This window comes from Carlito syrichta, unplaced genomic scaffold, assembly GCF_000164805.1.
Source record: "Carlito syrichta isolate Samal-C Ts95f unplaced genomic scaffold, Tarsius_syrichta-2.0.1 Scaffold316006, whole genome shotgun sequence".
Taxonomy (NCBI): Eukaryota; Metazoa; Chordata; class Mammalia; order Primates; family Tarsiidae; genus Carlito; species Carlito syrichta.
Window position 1 is genome coordinate 274,007 of NW_007260102.1, and position 13,927 is coordinate 287,933.

Consider the following 13,927-nt stretch of genomic DNA (forward strand, 5'->3'; position numbering starts at 1 on the left):
GAGAGAGAGAGATAGAGAGAGAGATCTTACTCTGTGGCCCAAGCTGAAGTGCAGCGTTAGCCTTGACCTCCTGGATTCAAGTGATCATGCCTCTGCCTCCTGAGCTGCTGGAACTACATGTATGTGTCACCATGGTCAACTCATTTTTAAAACTTTTTTGTAGAGATGAGGTCCCACTATGTTGCTCAGGATAGTCTTGAACTCCTGTGCTCATACAATCCTCCTTCCTCGGTCTCCCAAACTGCTGGGATTATGGACATGAGCCATTGTGCCTGGCCTCTATTGCCAGGTTTTCATAAGGACTCAGCACACAGATGATGCTCAGTACGTGTGTTTGAATTGAACTGAATAATTGTTTATTATTTCTGTCTTATGATATCAGAACTATGGTTAGCTTTGAAAATTCACCCCAAAAAAGAGAGCATATTTCAGTTAAAACTGACTTGATGATAAACACAAATCAGAAAATATGGAAAGTTCTGGAGAAGTACAAATGGGTCTCATAAAAAGAAATAAAAGACTTAATAAAGAGCATACACACACACACACACACATGCATACACACTGCACTCAGGAATAACCAGACAAATGTAATAAGGAATAAACAAGTAAAACTAATTAGGAAAAAAAGAAATTGAAATAAGAATTAAATGACAACGTTTACTGGTCAGTCTATTGGAATACATTTTGCTTGAGGAAAACAACTTTTCTCCTATGTTTCTAAGTATTCATTACAGAATTAGCCCAGCTCAGTAAATATTCAGTAGTGAAAACTAGCAGAAGTTCCTCGTTATGAGACTAAAAGAAATTTGATTTGGGGATATTAAAAAAGAGAGAAATAAGAACAAAGGAATTTGATTTTTTTTAAATGAGGAGTATTTTACACTAAAATGATATCAGTGGGGAATATTGTAACCAGGCATTAGTTGGGACCAGTCACTATTTAAAAGGCAACCTTGTCTATTTAAGGAAGATGAACCAGGAGATCACTGAAGTTTTCTGTCCATCTTCTCTTTATCTCACTAAGGAAGGAATCAAATCATACTGTGCTATTTTGAATGCGGTGGGGAAAAAAGAATGTGATTTATATCATGTTGAAAACAAAAATAATACCATATGCCGTGCCCACTGAGAGCCATTATGATAATACATCAGTCAGGGGGTGTATAATTGCTCAGCTTAGAAGTGCCACCAAGTCACAGCACTGACACCAGCAAATTCTCTGCAATTGGTGTTTGATTCTTTTTTTCTTGCCAAGTTAAAAATAATAATAAGGATAACAGAGTCTCTCTTCAGGCACTGGAATGCTTATTTTCTTTTAAAGTCTTATTTACAGGCAAACTCTTATTTAGGAAGATAGTCTGTTGCCTTTGGAATGAAAGATTTTTTTAATACTTACAATCCTCATTTTTTTTATTGAACTCAACTTTTGTTTGTTTGTTTGTTTTGCTTCATTCCAGTTCTACCTTCTCCTAGAGCATATCCTGTGGCTATCGCTCCCTTTTCTAAAACATTAGTAGAACATCAATTATCCTAGGCTATTTATTATTTACTATTTTCTGTCTTTGATAACCTCTGGTGTTGAATTAAATCTGGAAACTGTAGCTTAATCCATGGATGGGAGCGAAGGGCCTTTGAGCATTATATAATTATATGCATAACTGTATGTCTATGTATTGGTTTTGTATTTTTCTAGAGTGTCAATTACTTTCTTTAGATCATAAAGAAGACTTGAGACAAAAAAAAAAAAGAGAGAGAGCTCAAGACATTGAAATTTTTACTTTCAATCCTGGAAGCACATAGGAAGTATAAGTTCTCTCCTATACTGCTTTGACCAAGTCCAGTTCCATTTACTAACACTTTAGCAATGTCTGCTATGTGCTAATCATGATTCTAAGTACCTTTACTTTATTCACTCAGTAATTCTTTGCAGCAATTCTAAAAACAGATTATATTATCATCCCTGTTTTACAGATTATAAAATGAGACACAGGTTCATAAAGCGAGTGAGAGAGAAAGCCAGGCTTCATTTTCAGGTGGTCAGGCTTTAGAGACTATGCTCTTAATTACTTCTCTATACTTACTGTGTATATGGCATGTGTGTCCTGGAAGGTCCACAAACAGAAGGTCATTACTATTATTAAAGATTTCTGAAGAGAAATTTGCTTTTGTAGTCTCAAAACTATAATCAATTGAAATACACCAGCGAACTAATTCATTTATGTTATAAGCACTTATAACACGTCAGCCATGTGTTTATCATTGGGCAATAATTTAATTAAATTATCTCATTTGATCTTTGTATTTGTATTTGAGGTAGGTAAGGTAATTCTCATTTTAGATGACAAAACTGAGGTTCTGAGGGACTAAATAACAAGCTTTATCTCATTCACAAAGTGTCAGAAGAGTTCAACCGATGTCTCTCTCAGATAGTGCATCTCTTAGCTTCCCTGCGGGACTAGTTTTCCAATCAAAAGCTACAAACATTGATATAAATTTTTCTAAACTTAGAGATACAGTTTGTAAAAATCAACTTAGTTATTGACAGTCTAGGGCAGCATCTTGTAAGTGGTATATAGGCACAAGAGGCTATCCATTTTTGGATTGAGTAAGCCATAATTTATTCACTGTGCTCTTTCTTTTCACTTCCATTTTTACTCTGAGAGCCTCTCCTCTGAACTCTAGACTAATATAAATACCTTCTTCCTATCGCCACCTGAATGTCCAGTATGCATCTGGCCCCATGTGATCTGTCCCTCATCCAATTGCCCTACCACCCTTCCAACCTCATCTTCCTTTCCCCCCCTCACCATTCAGCTCCAATCTCACCTGCTTCCAGGCTAGCTCTTCAATGTACCAAGCATGTTTCAGGTACTTTGTAGCTACTCTTCTCTCCCCAGGAGTTATCACTGTCAGGTCTCTGCCCAAATGTCAGATTATTAGAGAGATTCCCTGGGACCACCCTAGCAAAAACAGCAGCCCATCCAACTCTTTGATTCTCACTGTCCCTTACTCTGATTAGTTTTTCATTTAGCAGTTATCACCATTTGATATATGCTATATTCACTTATTTATTTAATGTTTCTCTCTCCCTTCCAACTTCCTTGAAGTATGAGCTCCACAGAGGACAAGAATATTGTTTTGTTCACTGCTCTTTTCCAACCATCTAGTATGCTTCCTGGCAAAAGGCAAATGAAAGAAAGATAACTGAAAGCATGGATTTTCTTCTATTGCACAGGAACCAGTGGCTGGGACAAGCTGTGGAAAAAGTACGGATCCCGCTTACCCCGAGATGACCTCTGCCAATATGTCACATCATCTGACCTCACTCAGATGCTGGACAATCTGGGGTTTAACTATGAGTGTTATGACCTTCTGTCTACCATGGACATATCTGACTGTTTTATTGATGGGAATGAAAATGGAGACCTACTTTGGGATTTTTTGACTGAAACCTGCAACTTTTACATGACAGCACCACCTGATCTCAAAGCAGAAATTATGAAAGATCTACAAGAGCCTGAATTTAGTGTTAAGAAAGAGGGCAAGGTTCTTTTTAATAATAGTCTGAGTTTCATAGTGGTTGAGACATAACTATCTATCACAAGAATGTATTCAAAGATTATATTTTGAACAATGTTTATCACCCATCTATTTCCATATTAAAATTACAAATACATTGCATAATGTAGATAGAGCACTGTTTGCATATGGAATCTAGAAAATTCCAAGACATACTGATCTTACCCTTTTACTCCCCTGGGTAGAGAGACCACATGCAGGCTAAATATCACACAACCTGAAAATATGAGCCAACTGAATCACACTGTTTTATTGACAATAAAATCCATTTCACTTTTACAGATTGTCTGGAGTTTTCTAGATTACTAATAAACTATATGTTATGAATTCTTTAAATATTAGTGAAGTACATATTTACTGAAACCTTGAATACTAGTATAGTATATTTACTGACTTTTTCTCTTTTGTGAAGTATTTATCTTTGTATATTCTTATATTGCACTTTTGATCTTATTTTTGATTGATTATTAAGAGTAGCGCATTTAGAGTATTATAAAATTAACTCTGTGTCATGTGTTGTTCTTTCTTCTCATTTTGCTTTCTCTTGTAGTTTTATCTGTGATTTAATAGTGCTTTGTTTGTCTTTTTATATACCAAAGTTTGTCTATTGTATTCAGTCAATTTTTTTTTTACATTTCTGAGTTTCTGACACAGTTTAAAAGGTCTCTAAAACCAACGTTTTAAAGTGCTAAGATATTTTATCATAATAATATTATAGCTTCACTTTAAAAAAATGAAATCTTAAATATGTTTGAAATGTATATAAATATAGGGTAAGACCAAGAACAAGTTGTTTTCCCTCAAAATAATAGCCAGCTTTATAAACAAAATTTGAAAAAAACTGAAAAACAAAAACCCACTAACTTTAAATCCAGCTTTTACCATTTACCAAACTTCTAGAAAACCTTGACTATATTTTGATACTTATAGTATCTTATATTGATCTAATACCAAGAGTCATCTTTGGACAATAGGATTTCAGTGGGTTATATAAAATGAATCTGTTGTTCTTAATCTTATTTTTAATAATAAGCCTCCTGTCATTCTTGAAAAAATGGGAGGTCTCATTAGATAAGCAAATAAGTAATTTAACAATTAGTAAATAAATGTTTTAAGTAAATAATTGCCACCCTCTTTCAAAAATACAACAAAAGTAAGATTTTATCAAATAGCTCATGAATCCTCATTCTCCCAGTAAAGAAGTCTTCAACCCAGTGAGATATTTGCTCTTTCACATTATAGGGCTACCACTTAAGTGCAGTATAGTCAATTAAAAAAATTATTGACTCTCCCCAACCCCTAGCTCATCCCAGGGAGTGCACTGGTGTAGAGAGCCTATTTACACTAACAAATTACCACGCTTTGTTGTTCATAATAAGTAAGACTGACTTCCATTGCTCTCTTTTCTCAGACAAATTTATCAGTGATTTTTAAATTATATGTTCCAACAAATGAAACAACAGTTATCCAATCAGATTCCTGAATACAAACATTGAACCATTAATCATACCGATATGTACCACTGACAAAGGAATTATGTGAGACAGACAGAATTGATGGATTGGGACTATGATGATCTCGAACACCTTCACCAAACGGATGAAAATCAAGATGCTACAGAGTAAATTGTGGGCTTTTGTAAAAAGCAAATGTACAAAACCAAACAAAAATAGAGTGAATGTGCTATTTTAAAAAGAAAGGAATGACAGTCCATAGACTGGTATTTGTAAATATGGCTTTTTTTCTCATCCCATAAAAGACAAAGATAAATAAATTCTTATTTAATGTAACAAGAACATACAAGCTTTTTTTTTTTTTTAAAGAAAATTCCCTTACTAGTTAGATGAGTACTTGTTAGTGGCGGGAAGCTGTATAAGTTCAAGGGATGAAACTGTTGGCTTCTTCCTGTACTGCATGCATGACATTACAAGGGATTTGAGGCAGTCACATATTAACTTTTCATGAATTCAGAATATTGTTTTATAGATCATTGTGCAACTTTAACATAGTGTCTTGCATATGGTAGGTGCCAAGCAAAGGGTGATCAATGAATTCTTTTCTTCTCAAGCATCTATCTTATATGTGTTTATATTTTTTATAAACGGAGTTTAAGCAATCCACAAAATTATGTGGATTATGTTGCCCTTAGCATTATTGTAAACCTAATTTAGGACTGCTTCAGACACTTTTTTCCATTTGTTGTTGGATAGTATTGCCAAAATCCAAAAATAAAGTGTGATACGAAGCACAGTATTTTAAGGCCTTGATATTTACTTATTATAAAAATTGGTAACTTTCTTAATTAAAAACTCTAACACTCTGGGCCATAAAAATTAAGTAATTTCTAATGCACACCCATAAAAAGAGATGCAAATGTCATACAGAATACTAGATCTTGAGTTCATGAAACTGCACAAATCCAAATGTATATTTAATGTATTTTAAATGTGCATTTAATAAGAATAGCTTACATGTAACATTTTATTATTTTAAAATCATATTTATATGTGTTTACCACACCAGAATGTTATTTTTAAGAAAATAAGCCCTTCTTGCAAAGTCCCATCTTTGGAATGCATGAATTAAAAATAGTCTTGTTAGATGGAACTGTAGAACCAGACTTTCTGGGTTTCAATCCTGGTTGTGTTAATCACTCACTAAGTGACCTCAGGCAACTTATTTTCTCTCTGGTCTCATATTTCTTCATGTGCAAAATGAAGAGAATCATAATATCTACCATAGATGATGGTTATGTGGATTCTAGGAGTTAAGCTACATAAATATGCTCATAAAATGCTAGAATCATCAGGAATATTCAAAAATATTAATTACCATTACCATTAGTTGCTCATAGAGATTCAATATGAAATGCAGAATAAATAAAATTTAAGATTAAGGAAAAATTATGATTGAGGCCAGGGAGCTCATACTTACAGCTAACCTAGTTTCCAACCTTCACATTCTTGGCAAAAGGTATATGGCTTCTGTTTCTCCCAAAACTAAGCTGATACTCCTAGAGGCACTAGGTGCCATCACTGCTGCACCACTCAAGGCCCACCTTGAAGGTTCTGTCTTCCTTGGCCCCTGATGCTCTGAGTGCCTGTGCTCAGTACTATGTGAAGTGGCCCCATCTCGGCCTATCTGATTAGACCGAGTGAGCTACTGACACATAGATGGAATCCCACAGGCCAGACAGAAATAGATTGGAGCAACTCTCTTAAAAAATATGAAGAGAAACCATTACATTTTTCTCCTAGAAATTTGGAATTGTAAGTCCAGAACCATTGGACATTCTTCCATTCATTCATGAAGTATACATTCAAGCAATATTTATTGAGTACCTCTTAGGTATGAGGCACTCTATTATTATTAATTATTTTTGAGTTGGTGTCTCACTCTGCTGCCTAGACTGGAGTGCAGTGGCATGATCACGACTCACCACAGCCTCGACCTCCTGGACTCGGGTGATCCGTCCCCTTGAGCCTCCCCAGTAGCTAGAACCACAAGTGCTCGCCACCACGTCTGGTTAATTTTTTTTTTTTTTTGTAGAGATGAGGTTTTACTATATTGCCCAGGTTTGTCTAGAACTCCAGGCTTCGGTGATCTTCCCACCTCAACGTCACACAATGCTAGGATTACAGGTGTAAGCCCCTGCACCTGGCCGTAAGGCATTCTAAGCAAGGTAGCTATTGTAGTAAAACAACAACAACAACAAAGTTCCTGACCTCATTGATATGATTTCTAGTAAGTGAAATAGACACAAAATAAATACATGTCAGATAGTGACAGGCAGTATTAAGAAAATAAAAGTAAATAAGGGTAAAATAGTATCAGAAGGTATAATACTAGGTGGAGTGGTCAGGAAAGACCTCTTTAAAAAGGTAAGAGTTGAACAGAGACTTAAATTTAGTGAAGGAGCAAGCCACACACAGAGTTGGATAAAGAGCATTTGAGGACAAAGTAAGTACAAATACAAAGACCCTGATGTGAGGATGAGCTTTACGTATCCGAAGGACATAAGGAGGCAGGTGACTTTCTATAGTAGCTGAGATGAGAGGTCATAAGATTCAAGTCCAGAGTGGCCACTGGGGCCACACATGGGAGGACCTCATTTGGATGTCAGAATGTGAAGGAGAGCCTTGAGCAGACTTGCAAAGCGAATGAAAGATGCCAGGACCACGTGGCTTCGAATGGGACATGAGCTTTTTATCTAATACCCTTGATCATTTCCCATTCCTGTCTATGTCTATCCTGAAAACAAATACCCTTTTACTAGAAGTATCCTTGTGGGTATCTGCTTCTTGTCTCCCAAATGTCCTGGTTAGAACAACATATAAGATCTCATCTCATTCTTACTTAATGAGTTAGAAAGATTAGCTATTATTATCCTGTTTTGAGGGCAAGGAAACTGAGATAAGTTAAATAGCTTAGCCTAACTCTCAAAGTAAGCTCGTGACAGGAAGTAAGCCAGACCCTATACATACTGATTCCACACTGTGTGTCTATGTACTGGGCAAATTAAATTTATGATCTTTCCCCTTAGATGACTTCATAGAACTAAATTGCATTTGTCCCAAAATATTCATGTGTAAACTAAGGGAATCTGATTACAGAAGGGAAGAAGAAGCAATTAGAGAATCAAGGAGCAGTATGAATAAAAATCACCTTCTTGAATAGTCAAATGGCACTCTTTCTAAGCACTATACTTCACTGATAAATTTGTTTAAGCTAGTCTCAAATACCTGGTTCTTCCATTCCATTGCCCTGACTTTTGCCTGTATGTCTCTGTTTCTATTCCCACCAGGTCCCAGACATCACCAATTTCATGTTCAAATTATCTGTCACCTATATCCCAGGTCTCTGTGATTCATACACTGTGCAATACGCATCCATAGTACACGATCAACTAATGTAGGATAGTTAAAGCTACGGATCATGTAATCCATTTCTCAATGTGATATACACCATAAAAAGGCAACTGCAGTAAAACGAGGGTTGATTTAAGAGGTTCCCTGGGCAACGACAGTCACAATTTCCAAACGTGCCAAAAATTCATTAGGGCTCAAAGTCAGATTGCTGTAATCTCTGTAGCAATGGATTAATAAATACAGTGAGGCACTGTTTTGGAGGCTGCAGTGACACATGTGGATATTCTATATAAGTGGTGTCTTCCCATGATCATGTTCTTCTCTTGAAAAATTATCTGTTTCCTGATTTGTCTTAATGATACTTGAAGGACTTTGCAAACAACCTGCCTCGGAGAGAAAATGCTGAAATAAATCACAAGGTCCATAATGTGCAGTCCAAGCTTGGTGAGTTCTCCAAAGACAATTGGTACAGAAGACACAGGAAAATGTCAGTACCTTTATTTATGTCCCACAGCGAACTAATTTCATGCTAATTTCATTTCTATACCACAATTCCTTTTTCTGCACGTGTTGATGTATGGGTTTCATGAGTTAATTCTTGGTTTTCAATGCAGCCACTCTGGACATAAATCCCAGGGTTTTATAGAAGAGGCAGTTGTTCCATGCTACTTATTATCAGTACAAGCACATTGCAGTCTTAGCTTATTTATCACAATATCACTGCCATTCTGCATGATTTCCAAGAGACTTCATCTATCCCATAATAGCCTTCAAAGGGAGGTGTATTCTATCCTTGTGGTTTGTTTATGATTATTTTCATTATTTTTTTAAAATTTTATTTCTCCAGGACTGTTTTGGAGAAGAGTTTGGACTTTTTTCTCATTGTATAAACGTTACCCAGAACATGGGACAAGGAAATTAGCCAGGGCTTACTGCTCCAGGAGAAGCCTCATGGGATGGATTTGTTTGGGCAAAGTTGGCAACTCCTGGGTTTCCCATCTGTGTGTCATAAGAGCAGTAGAGGAAAAACTGGCTCCCCAGCCTGGCTGCTTCCCTCTGTTTTCTTTGGCCTCTCTAATTTATAGTCTCCAGCTTGGAAAAGAGTTAATCGCGAAGGAAGATTCTTTGCTAAATAAAACAGGCCATAGAGAATTTTAAAGGCACTGTGTTAATAATAGTTAATATTTATTGAGGGCTTATTATGTGTTGGGCTCCATGTTAAGTGCTTATATGCATTATGTAATCTGATCCACATAACAAGCTTATGAGTAAGTTAGTTATTATTTTTATTCCAATTTCACAAAGATGGAAACTGAGGTTTAAATTGCTTATATAATGTCTCACATGTTCTCACATCTGGTGGAGCCAGAATTCCAACCCACACAATTTGACCCCAGAGACAATGTTCATAGCCATTATCTCTTGTTGCCTTTAACAAGAGACTAGAAGTCTCTCTTCATTAAGCTTCATTGAGGAATTATCTCCAAGCTTCAAATTTTTCATTCTATTTCCCAGGAATGCATATTACCTGGTGACTCTGATATGAAGATAGCTCCTGTTTAACTTGATCAACTTCGGGTCAACAGAGTGTGGTATTATCTTCAAAAGAAAGCTCCTTTATGACTGTGGCCTGGCTCTGAGACAAGGCGGGATGATCCTAGTGAACTGATCTATTATTTTGACCTTGTGTAAACATCCTCTCAGCTATTGACTGTTCATAACAAGAAATTTTTTAATGATAAATGATAAGGCCAGTGTAGCTCCAGTTGACCAGAGAGTTGTGAGATAACATGACAGAGACTGCTACTGTTCCATACTAGCCATCCTACCCTCCTTCTGCATAACACAGTATCCAATTTTTAACTAGGTACAAGGCTGCCCAGATAAACACTGTTTTTCTCATACTCCCTTGGAGTTAGATACAGCCATGTGACTAAGTTATAGGCAGTAGAATATGAAAAAAAAATACAGTTTGCGGAACATGCTGACAAAGGAAGAGTTATATACTTCTTTTCCACTCTGCTTCCTTCTGGATGGCTGGAATGTGGATATGGTAGTGAGCTATTTCAGACCACACAGTCAGGGGCAGCAACACCCTAAGAAATACAGAGAAACAAAGAGCCATATCCCTGGACCTGATGAAAGGGAAATGACATTCTACCATGTATAGACAATGTTAACTTGGAGTAACAGTAGCTGAAACCATGCCCTAACTACCACAGGTAGGTTAATTTGACCCATGTGTTTCTTATCTTTCTCGGCATCTTTCCCCCCCAATCTATAAAGGGGATTGCAAAGAACATTGTGAACATGGTAAGAAAAAAATTCTGGAAAATGCGACACAGGTTGTATTGAGGTTAGGAAAGCAGGTGACTATATATTGAAGAAATTTTTTTTCCCCAAATGCAGTCAAAATATCAGGATGAAAAGAATATTCATTTTATTAGTCAACTGAATTCTAAATCTTCAATCTGCATGATGTCAACTACTTATTCAGCAGATGACTTAGTCACCCATGTCAGTATTTGGTTTAAGTTCAATGAGATATAGACTTGAACATGAACAGATTGATGGTGTCCATGCACTACTTTTAAAATTTCAGTGGGCTGAAGAATCACCTGAGTAGTTTTTTAGAAAATCAAATTTCCTGGTTCCGTCCCAAATCTAAACCAGGGGTGTAGAAATCTGTCCTTAGGAATCAATCAGATGATACTCTGTCTCCAAACTTACAATATATTGAGGCTTGTAAAGAATACTGTAATAACAATAAACGGTAATAATTATAGAAACATTAAATCATTCACTGACTATCTAGGCCAATATTTCTCTAAATGCTACAAATAATAATAATGTTATCAACAATGAATTGAGTACTTACATGTCTGAGGCATTACAAAATTTTTGACATGTTACTTCATTTATTTTGTACAGTAACAAAGTCAATATTAATTATTCTCATTTTCTGTATGAAGACTCTGAAGTTTGAGAAGCTTTGATAGACTTGCACAGAGTCAATTTGTAAGTCCTGACAGCTCTGGGTCTCTTCTGAATTTGTCTCTCTTTCCAAAGACCAGGTGTTTAAATCTTAGATACAAAGGTCTCTCATTGATTCTTAGAGTCATCATCAGTCAGAGAGAAAAACCATAGTTCAAAGGTTATTCAAATAACACAAGTGTTCATTATGTTTGTACCTTCTATTTGTAAAATGTTGTATAGGACCTGTGAAAAGACATAAATTCAGGGATTCGTAGAAAAGATGAGCATAAAAACACATTCTCTGAGTTTAAAGACCAAGCTTTGAGTAAATCCTTTTATCTATTTTATACATATACACGCACATGTTTTATAGATGTAAAAATGCTTTCAGTGGGTTCCCAAGATTGTGACTGCTCTTTAAATTAACAATGATTAACCTCAAAATCTTTTTGTGAATTGTTTCATTTTTGTAATTTAATTTTATTGATTTTTTTTTATCTGCATTTGGCTAAGTTGTGGTTAGCATTTTTCAGTTTTGTCAGTTTTTGTCAATGGGTATATATGCATACAAGCTGTATATAGTCTGTGTGTGCACCTGTCTGTCTGGTTCTGTATGCCACATACACATGAATCATTTATATATGCACTTCCACGTTCATATCACAGCTGTCGATCTCTATGGTGAGAGGGAGCATGATGTGGATTACAAATTCATCTTAATTGAACATAAATACTTGTGGATTTTCTTAATTTAAAATAATACTTGCATAAGCAAGACACCAGTATATATCAAATTTTAACGGGATTCTTAATTACAGAAATAAGTTAAACAAAGAAATTAACATACGAGATGTTGCATTCAACTCAAAGACATCAATATATCTCATTCTTTTGTTTTATAGTATAAATTTTTAACCAATGTTGCTACTCAACAGAGAAAAAGTCTTCATTTTCAATAAAAATAAAAATGCTAGCATTAAATAGATTAATATCTAATTTTGTATCTTCATTTATATTATGTGCAAAATTATCTTAAATATGTTATGGATGAAGTGGCTTTCTACCGAACTGGGCCTTTTCATAGTGGAAAATGTTAACATAAATTGTAGTATAAATCATTGCCTCATAGAATACCAGAAGGCGCATATAAAAACCCATATCTTTACTGCACATATTTCCCATTAACCATAATCTATTAGTAATTGAAGTTCATTACAAATTCTTGTAGACTTTATTGCTATCATGCTGCATGACATACCGAACCTGGCTTGCATAACAAGAAGTCCTTGCTGGGAAATATCCTATTAACAATGACAGTGCATTTGTCATTGTGATAATAAACCCAAGAGCTGCCTGTAGACTATAAATTATCAAGGCGTCATTTGTGCTGCCCTGGCTTGAAGGTTTGTCAGTGCTTCCATTTTAAACCTTTGATTTTCAGTGAGTTGTAACTCAACTATCAGAATCTGCAGTGAGCTGCAACTTTGCATCCAAGGACTCAGCTCAAGATTTTTTTCGAAACAATTCTTAAGTATGATTTACATTTTCCAATCAGAAAGAACAGAAGCCTGCTGGCTTGAGCACAATAGTACTGAAGAGATCTGTAAAACATAATCATTTCCCACCAAGAAAAATATGTTTAGGTCTGGCTCAGAATACCTATGGATATTCAAAATCAGAATTTATAACAGTCCCAGTTTTGTGCTTTGAAAGGCTATTATTTATCTTTTGGAAGGGTAACAACTAAACACAAATATCAGGCATTCAAGGCCACCACATACGCCAGGTGATTTTTCTTTTTGTGCAAAAGCCTCTATTTCCATCTCCTTCAGATCAATAATTGGAAAAAAAGAAGAATTCACATGGAACAGTGAGAAAACATTACTGTGAAGAGAGAGGAACATTTGAGAAGCAGATGTATATTTGAAACAGAAATAGTCACAACTGTGTAAATAGTTGTACCTTTGGCTTGGAGGCAAGCTTTACCAGTCTGTGACATTCCTCAGCCAAGGAACTGGAAGCCAACGGGACCAGAAAGTGCTTCCTGCATTACATGATGGACTGGTTCCACAATCCACAATCCTTCTTACTTACTTCAAATTGAGGTTGTAAGAAAATTGTGGTTACCTGAAAAATCTTTCCAACTCCCAAATTAAGGACATGCATTTCTGTGGATACATTGACAGTAACCAAAACTCTCAAGTCTCGAGGCACTGTGCAGGGTCATTGATTGATTGGAGCTAGCCTTGTTTTGACACTTGTGTATAAGACTGGATACTAGATATAGGGGGAAGTGTAAGAGGAAGGAGAAGACTGGTTCTAGCTCTCAGGTTGCTGACTCTTGAGGAAGACTGACAAGAAAACACATATAGTACCAGAGTGAGATGTAAATGCAAAACTGAACTACAGAAACTTTTTGAGAGAATGTGAGGCGATTAATTTTCAGTAGATAATTAAGGAAATAGATTTCATGGGCAGGATGCATTTGAGTAGTATCTTTA

General features: G+C 35.8%; 1 protein-coding gene across 1 annotated transcript in view; it reads left to right on the plus strand.

Moving 5' to 3' along the window:
• HNMT (histamine N-methyltransferase) overlaps window positions 1-3,861 on the plus strand; it is a 42,897-nt gene extending 39,036 nt beyond the window's left edge. Inside the window, exon 6 of the mRNA XM_008073679.2 lies at window positions 3,239-3,861. Coding sequence (XP_008071870.1) covers window positions 3,239-3,594 — 356 coding nt within the window. The 3' untranslated portion in view covers window positions 3,595-3,861. The remainder of the gene's footprint in view (window positions 1-3,238) is intronic.
• The last annotated feature ends 10,066 nt before the right edge of the window (window positions 3,862-13,927 follow it).